Below are 9323 nucleotides of genomic sequence, written 5' to 3' on the forward strand. Positions count from 1 at the left end.
ACCAACACAGACTCTGCATTCCAAACCGCATAGTTCCCTACTATTGTTGCATGTTCTCTGTGGTCTGTCTGGACTTTTATGTTGAAGTGTTTCCCATGCCTTGTTTTATAGTCTGTTTGTAGTCCATTTGCGTATTGATTCACTGTGATTAGGTTCCCCAGGTGTTCCCATTTACCATGCCCCCTTGTTATCTTGCATAGCATGTTCTCTTGTGTTTAAGTAGTGCTTGTGTTTCTTGTGCTTTGTCAGTTGATGTAATGTTATGGCATTGTTTTGCTCCTTGTCCGGCCCGTGTTTTGGTTTATTCTTTGACCTTGTTTTCACAACTCTACCTGCACTTAGATCCACATTCTCTGCCTGCTTACTTCGTTCCCCTCGCATAACAGAAAAACTGACCACAGCTATGGATCTAACACGTATGCGGCCCCTTTTCTTTACCATGGCGGGTGTTCCCTCAAGCACCACACCTGTAAGTTTTTGGACTTGGTGTACCATACACAATTTCCGGACAGTTTGCTCATGAAATCTTTTTGCACTGGACTTAATGAACCATTCAAATTGCAACTTTCCTGTGCTGGTCTTCAAGGGACATTTTGTGAGTATGTGGAGCTAGCCCTTTGACTCAGTAACTGTCACAAACCGAAGTGCATGGACTCTGGAGTGTGCATTTGAAGTGCAATTCCATCAGAGTGGAGTGTCAACGGCTGCCAAACTGAAGTTTTTGCAGATGTAAAGTGCGATTGTATCATGACGTAAGCTGTCCCAAAGTCAGAATGTGCCTGCATAGGCCATATTCCTCGGCTGATTGTGTCACCGCAACATGGCGAAGGCTGATGAAATTCGAAAGTGACTTTAAATGCCCCCTTAATTTCCCAGGAAAATGAAGTGTACATCTGAAAGACACTTTGCACCCTACCATTACCCAGAATCACTTGCGTGCATCCACTACGAGGATGTTTATTCTAAAGAACGAGGCAGGTGAGAGAGAAATTTAAGTATTGTTTTCATTTACTCAAATACTTACTCAAATACAAAAGCCAGGGTATTTTCATTTTTACATGAAGCACACAAACAATAAGACAACCACTATATAAGACAAAAGTGTCTACATTTGTTGTTTTTGTAGTGCTGTCATGTAAGCGATGTCTACAAATGTTTTAATCAAACTTTAGCAGTTCAGTATTTTGTATGCATGTCCTTCTGTGTCATATTTTCTTGAAAAGATTTAAAACCTGTCTTTTTATATATATATATATATACAGTATTGTTCAAAATAATAGCAGTACAATGTGACTAACCAGAATAATCAAGGTTTTTAGTATATTTTTTATTGCTACGTGGCAAACAAGTTACCAGTAGGTTCAGTAGATTGTCAGAAAACAAACAAGACCCAGCATTCATGATATGCACGCTCTTAAGTACGGTGGCCGAGAAGGGTCACAACATGTACAAACGCCACAACAACTACATTTTCAGAAAACACCTCCAAATTCAGAAAACACATACAAATGCCACAACAACTACATATTCAGAAAACACATACAAACGCCACAACAACTACATATTCAGAAAACAACTTCGTCGATTTCACATCACGTACGCTGCAAATATTCACAGCACGAGCAAATAGGGAAACGAACTGCAAACTGCGAAGACACAACGGAAATGTTTCCAGGGGGGGCCGTAATCAGTGACGGACCCGCATCCATCCGGTTGTCTTCGCGCTTCTGAATGTGCGCTTTTGTTGCTTATGGCTACAAGACGTAAGTGTTTCTCTTTTATTATGACAGACTTGTCGATGTGGTCTGATACCGTGTTTTCAACGTATTATCCCCATAACGTATTAGTCCACTGCCAACGCTGTTAGCTGGAAACTAGCTCGCTAGCTCGCTTCTGGTCACTAAATAGAAAGTGAAAGTGAAAGTGAAGTGACATTCAGCCAAGTATGGTGATCCATACTCAGAATTTGTGCTCTGCATTTAACCCATCCGAAATGCACACACACAGAGCAGTGAACACACACACACACTGTGAGCACACACCCGGAGCAGTGGGCAGCCATTTATGCTGCGGCGCCCGGGGAGCAGTTGGGGGTTCAATGCCTTGCTCAAGGGCACCTAAGTCGTGGTATTGAAGGTGGAGAGAGAACTGTACATGCACTCCCCCCACCCACAATTCCGTCCGGCCCGGGACTAGAACTCACAACCCTTCGATTGGGAGTCCTACCCTCTAACCATTAGGCCACGACTTCCCAACTAGATGCATTACTGGCGTTTGTACATTGTTGTCCTGATATCTGAACTATTTAGTTTTCAGATTGAAATGTTCTGTCCGTTTTGTGCTGTGCAACTGGGGGACGCTCCCAAGTTTTGCCCGTCGTGTGGTATGAACGTGGGGTTCCTTACGGAGCGTCCATCCACGTCATCAAGCGTAGGCCATGGGCCTACAGGTAACATCCCCTTGTTGTTCTATTAACCCCCATCAGAGCATATTAGTTATTATAATGAATCTATCTCTCTCTCTGTGTGTGTGTGTCCATAACCATGAACCCTCAGAGGATGACCTAATACGTGCCTACTTCAGAAAGGACCACTCCAACGAGATTATTAGAGATTTTTTGGTGTCAAAGCATGGGATTGTAATGAGCCTGAAAACTCTAAAAAGAAGGCTGAAATGGTTAAACCTAAGTCGGAGAGCAAATTACACTCCACTGGAGACTGTGAATGCTGCCATCACTACTGAATTGAATGGCTCAGGACAGCTGTTGGGCTACAGGGCTATGTGGCAGACCCTGCGACAGAAGCATTCACTGACAGTAAAACGAGACAATGTCATGCAAGCCCTCAGATTATTAAATCCAACAGGAGTATCTCTCCGTCATAGGCGCAGATTTGTTAGGCGATCCTATTGCGCCGCAGGACCCAATCAGGTGTGGCACGTGGATGGCTATGACAAGCTCAAGCCCTTTGGGATTGCCATCAGTGGCTGCATCGATGGGTATTCAAGGCGGGTTATGTGGCTAAATAGTGGTAGCACCAACAACGACCCTGCAGTAATCGCTCAACATTACCTGCAGTGTGTTTCGAGCTATGGCCTTCCGGCTCGTCTTCGGACAGACTGTGGGACAGAAAATGGAGACATGGCTGCCATCCACTGTTCTTTAAGAGAGGACCACACCGATGAATTTGCGGGTTCTGTCAGCCACATGTATGGCACTTCAACTGCCAATCCAAGGATTGAAAGCTGGTGGTCCTTTTTCAGAAAACAGAGGTATGTTTTTAGATGTTATAGAGGGTGTGAAATAGAAGACTTACATATACACACACATACATATTTTTCAATACTGTTTGATATTTCTGTAATCTTTTCATAATGTTAGAATTTCATAATTCTATTATGCTGGGTTGGCACCATACAATGATGACTTTGAAAATGTAGGTTTATTTTTATGAGCGTCATTCATGGATTAGGCTGTGTACTGTTAATTTTGCAATAGTTATGACAAGTAAAAGGATTAGTGTGCGTGGTTGTTTCAAATTTGTTATAACGAGAAACAAGTGTTGCTAGTCCAACATTCTGCTGGTGAATGCAGTGCAGAATGTTGTTTTCCAAGACGGTCACATAATTTTTAAAGTATTTGTGTTAGAAACATTTATACAAAACTGAAATCACGGTGTATACTTTAACTCCATTATTAGGACACAGTTCTGGATGGATTTATTCAGTGACCTGAGAGAGAGACACTACTTCAACGGCACCCATGAACACAAGTGCCTTTGTACGGTATGTGTTCCTGGGCATCTTTCAGAAAGAGCTTGATGAGCACCGAGAGCTTTGGAATAATCATACAATCAGGCCTGTCCGTCAGTCTCTCTGTCCATCTGGGAAACCGGAGACCATGTACCACCTGCCTCACAGGTTTGTTTGTAGCACCTGTATTGTCATTCAATAAATGTTTGGTTGTTTTCAATTTGAGATTTAAATATTATTCATAATGAGTTCACTGTTGTGTTTTTTGTGCGGCCTTAGGTTTGGTGGAAGGGATTGTGGATTCCCAGTGGATCCCCAAGTGTTACAGGAGTTCAAAGACCTTCTGCCACCCACAAACAGTTTGTGTGGAGATGCTAATCTCCAAGCATATTTTGCCAACTTGGAGAGACAGAGCCAGCTCGCTCCACCCATCAACTGGCCAGCTGCTGTTGACAACTACATTAGACTAAAGGAAATGGCTGGTCTTTGAGAGTGAGAGAGACAGACGTATAGCCAGTTTATTTTCTTTCAGACAGCATTGCCTCCAGTGTGGTGTACTGATATGTACACCTTTAATGTTTGACACATGGTTAAATTAAAAGCAAAGATATTAATCGATTGCAATGACTTTCCCTTACTTTTTAAACCATCACAATGTATGTTTTTGGTGTTAACCCAGTGTTGATTAATACGGTATGCTGAAGCTAAAGGTGACTTTCATGTTAGATCAGTAACATTTCATGACCAATTTATGCAACAACAAATAAACTTCATTCTGACGGCCCTTGCAAAATGTTTCAGAATAGACAAACTTACATTTTCTTATATAAATGATTTTATTTCTTTAAACTGTGACAGTACTGACAAACAGTAAAGTGCGAACAGTAAGAGCAAATCTGCCACAAAAAGTTTCCAAATAGAGAAACGTGCAACTTTTCTTATAAAAAAAAATTGGATTTCTGTAAACAATGTAAAAGTGCAAACAGTAAAGTGCAATGCAAACAGTAACAACAGTAATGCAAATTTGCCACGAATGTTAATTTCTGATTGACACCTCAATGAAGCCCAAATCCAGGGGCGTTCTTGATTCCATAATTCATGGCTTCCTCAAAGATTTCATATGAGGGTAAGATCGGGAGTTTTATTGTGTTAGCGCAGACATTAGCCTCAGGAAACCTTGCGTGTTTCTGGAATGTGAGTTGAGGCTGTGGTATTAATTTTGCTGCTGGGATTTCTTTCAGGCCTGTTGCAAACATTAGAATGTCCTGCAGAGACATCCCTGACCCGTCCTCTGTGGGGGTTGGGAGTAATGAAACATTAAGATTTATCATCCATTTGAGGACTTCACTTTAAACAACGTAAAGAAAATTATACCTTTTACAGCGATTAAGTAGTCCAGCCAGTAGCCAAGCACTCTCTCCTCCTCATGCCGATTTGAGCTACCAGTTGGGCTCAATTGTGGACGGAACAGTGACTCTACAATCTCGGCTGTCAGGTCTTCCGCTCTGTAACACATGTAGGGCAGGAAAATGGAGGGATGCTGTTCCAGAGCGTTGAAAAAGTTGAGGGTAGCCAGGCCATCCTTGAACCTATAACCGGGTTGGGTTATTAGTGCTATTGCCAGTAGGACTCACTTTTGACTTAACTATTTGATAGACACTCATTTAAGTTTCATTCAAATTCTCGTTTGAATACTTACAAAGTAGTCAATGTGACCTACCTCTGGAAGGAAACATGGTTGCGGTAGGTGAAGTACCACTGGATGTAACCATCCACAACTTTTTCCTTATCCCCCAGTGTCCTCAGGCATCGATAGCATCCTGCTGTCTGAAGCATGCTGGAGTGCTTATCTGCAAGTTCTACGAGTTCCTCCAATGTTCTAGCATTCTTAATCTAGAGTAAAATAAAAACATTGAATAGACAAAATTACATTATACATGTCACAAAGGATGAGACTATAGAATATTTTAAATTTCTCTTTGACAGGAGTCAAAGTGTATTGTTTGGAATTTAAACTGTACATATTCGTGACAAAGCATGGAAGTCACTGGCTTTATTCCAGTATCACACTGGCTTTTCAAGCTACTGGGGTGTCCATATTGTTGATTGTTCATCAAAATAAAAAAATATATATTTCTCTTGAATATGCTTAGAAACACATAATTACCTCAAGGAGAACATTCCTGACTTCAGTATCAGGTATATCCTCAATTGGGGCCTCAATGCTCTTCACTTTACCAACCAGGTACTGGTAGAAGCTTGGGGAAAAGCATCGAGGCCCTGGCCCACCATGTACAATAGAGACCGCAACCATTCTTCCAACCTGGAAATACTCATCACCTTCTGCAGCTAACAATGGCAATGTTCCACGGTTAGTTCAAATTGATTTATAATACTGTCAAAAAAAGTGACAAAAAGCAAATTACCTTTGCTATCAAATGACAGGTATTTGCCATCATCCTTGCCTTCAAAAAATCTACTGGTTTTAATGGCGTCCATCAAGAGTGTAAGAAATTCCCGCGTAGGCCCTCCTGTGTCCACAGCCTCCTCTGTTTGCCCGATGTCATCTGTGAATTTGACCAAAAGGCTACAGGTGGGGTCAAATGAGGAACGTTTGAATCCCCTCAGAGCACCATCCCAGACATTAGCACGGTTTATATTAAACCTGCTACAGCTCATTGTGTTAATGTTGAATGACAGATTTGACAGAATGTCTGCAGCCGTCAGTCCAATATCGGTGTCTCTGCAACACAAGAAAGAAAAACATTAACACTGCCTTTTATGCAGATAATTAAAATATAAATCTTTTATTGACCCATTACAGTGAGAACACCATGAGAGTGTGATTAAATGTGATGGGCATAAGCATGAAGCACACATTGCAAGCTTTCTATAATTTCTGCCAGATTTTTTTTTTCTGTTAAGGGGTAAGTAAAAAAATAAATACAATGTAAATATTTACTTTAATAATTGTATGGCAACAGAAACAAGGTAAATAAATGCCCAATGTAGCTTGAACTATTTAATATGTCATTAGAGAGAAAGAAGAAAAAAGGTTGACAGCATTATTTCTATCAAAGTACCTGTCTTCCTCCTGAAAGTTCTCTACGTCCTCAACATCAGAGCAACTGCTGTCAATGACAACTGGGGCATAGATCTTGGTATATGTGCTGTGGATTAAAGGAACAATGAAATACTAAAACAAGATGGTTGTGAAATTGCAGTAAAAAAGGTGTTTTACTTGGTACTGTAATCCATTACATTCAGCAGTCGATAGAGCCAAAAGTATTACTGCAATGAAGAGAACAATTTTAATCCATTGTGACTTACTTGTAGGAGTCACATGATGTGTTGTTTTTTGGTTCTGCTCCTGCTCCATTGGCCTGTTGATGAAAGTAGAGATAACACCAAACAAATGAACAATAATTACATCACCACATCATTAACATAAACTTAATAACATTACAGAATAATACATACTTGCCCATCAGATGGCCTAGACATTGTTGGTGGACATTGTTTTGGTAAACTAAAAAAAACAAATAATTTGAATCATTTTATTTAAATCATAGCATAAGTAATTGTTAATATGATTTAAAGAGCACAACATGCTCGATCTATTCCTTTTAGCAATAATAATAAATAAAGAATGCTGTGAAATATCTGGATATTTAAAAAAAAAAAAAAAAAAGCTAGCACAGGTCTCAAAATGGCGCGAGAAACTTACATTTTCAGTGGAAGCCTAGCAAATGCTTCATCATCAGATTCTGAAGATGAGTCATCTCCATGACCTTGGAAAAGAGAAAATGATGCATCGTTATTAGGCTAGGTATACGCAAAATATATAGCAATTTTTCAACCAGCTCAAATTAAATTAAGAACTCACTCAATAACCAACCATTAGCAATTATTATTATTATTTTACATACATGTACTTCGATACTTACTCAAATCCTGAAGGGGGCAGATGTACAGTACGATCCTCTGGTAAGCCTTTCCAATGGCCTCTTTATAATGTTCAAGGACAAAGGGTCTGTCTGTGCCTGGTATATTTTGTACCTGAGAGCCATCAGGATAGACCAGGACATATTCTCCATCGTACATTGTGTCTTGATTAAAATCTCGCTGTTTTTTTATAGCAGCTGGCAAAATTTGTTTTGATGACCACAGGGGTTCAACATTTAATGGCAAGGTTTTCCCCCTTATAGGTTTTAACCCATATTTTGTTCTGGTCATTATGCCAATCGATATCTACATAAATAAGAAAAAAAGAAGGAGGAAAAAAACATGTTTAAGACTGTGTGTAATAGTCACATTGTGACCTTAAACCTCCATATTTGCTTACCTTGACCGTAATGTTTGGTTTCTTTTTAGCCTTTGAAAAGGTCCTCCTCTCAGCCTCTTTAACTTCCCTGAACCTCATGAATTGAGCTGCTCTTCCTTGGATACTTGTCTCATTCACTAACACACACAGATTCATTATAGCTATGATTTGAGATTGGTTGATAAATTGTCGCCTTTCTGACAGCTAAAACCACGGGACGACAATTCAATGCAGCACAGTGGAATAGGAGCACAACAAGAAGATGTTACCTGTAGGCCCATGGCCTACGCTTGATGACGTGGATGGACGCTCCGTAAGGAACCCCACGTTCATACCACACGACGGGCAAAACTTGGGAGCGTCCCCCAGTTGCACAGCACAAAACGGACAGAACATTTCAATCTGAAAAATAAATAGTTCAGATATCAGGACAACAATGTACAAACGCCAGTAATGCATCTATTTAGTGACCAGAAGCGAGCTAGTTTCCAGCTAACAGCGTTGGCAGTGGACTAATACGTTATGGGGATAATACGTTGAAAACACGGTATCAGACCACATCGACAAGTCTGTCATAATAAAAGAGAAACACTTACGTCTTGTAGCCATAAGCAACAAAAGCGCACATTCAGAAGCGCGAAGACAACCGGATGGATGCGGGTCCGTCACTGATTATGGCCCCCCCTGGAAACATTTCCGTTGTGTCTTCGCAGTTTGCAGTTCGTTTCCCTATTTGCTCGTGCTGTGAATATTTGCAGCGTACGTGATGTGAAATCGACGAAGTTGTTTTCTGAATATGTAGTTGTTGTGGCGTTTGTATGTGTTTTCTGAATATGTAGTTGTTGTGGCATTTGTATGTGTTTTCTGAATTTGGAGGTGTTTTCTGAATATGTAGTTGTTGTGACGGCGTTTGCATGTGTTTTCTGAATTTGGAGGTGTTTTCTGAAAATGTAGTTGTTGTGGCGTTTGTACATGTTGTGACCCTTCTCGGCCACCGTACTTAAGGCTGTGCAATTGGGCAATTAGTTGAATTAGTTGAAAGGGGTGTGTTCAAAAAAATAGCAGTGTCTACCTTTGACTGTAGAAACTCAAAACTATTTTGTACAAACATTTTTTTTTTTTCTGGGATTTAGCAATCCTGTGAATCACTAAACTAATATTTAGTTGTATGACCACAGTTTTTTAAAACTGCTTGACATCTGTGTGGCATGGAGTCAACCAACTTGTGGCACCTCTCAGCTGTTATTCC

At 40.5% G+C, this 9323-nt stretch overlaps 1 protein-coding gene and 1 long non-coding RNA gene across 2 annotated transcripts; one reads left to right on the forward strand and one right to left on the reverse strand.

Annotated features, from left to right (window-relative positions):
* Positions 1-1684: 1684 nt before the first annotated feature.
* On the forward strand, positions 1685-2649 carry LOC127952335 (uncharacterized). The gene is made up of 3 exons (XR_008152914.1): positions 1685-1763; positions 2317-2449; positions 2556-2649. It is a non-coding gene; the product is annotated as an uncharacterized LOC127952335 (long non-coding RNA).
* A 2034-nt stretch (positions 2650-4683) lies between these two features.
* On the reverse strand, positions 4684-9072 carry LOC127953066 (G2/M phase-specific E3 ubiquitin-protein ligase-like). The gene is made up of 13 exons (XM_052551959.1): positions 8671-9072; positions 8344-8476; positions 8096-8211; positions 7698-8001; positions 7478-7541; positions 7231-7279; positions 7081-7133; positions 6834-6920; positions 6177-6493; positions 5918-6099; positions 5471-5643; positions 5125-5339; positions 4684-5041 (listed from the first exon to the last, which is right to left on the reverse strand). Exons 2-13 carry the CDS (start codon positions 8468-8470, stop codon positions 4806-4808), a joined length of 1923 nt encoding a protein of 640 aa, XP_052407919.1. The 5' UTR covers positions 8471-8476; positions 8671-9072; the 3' UTR covers positions 4684-4805.
* Between the last annotated feature and the right edge of the window lie 251 nt (positions 9073-9323).

This window comes from Carassius gibelio, chromosome B3 (genome assembly GCF_023724105.1).
Source record: "Carassius gibelio isolate Cgi1373 ecotype wild population from Czech Republic chromosome B3, carGib1.2-hapl.c, whole genome shotgun sequence".
Classification (NCBI taxonomy): Eukaryota; Metazoa; Chordata; class Actinopteri; order Cypriniformes; family Cyprinidae; genus Carassius; species Carassius gibelio.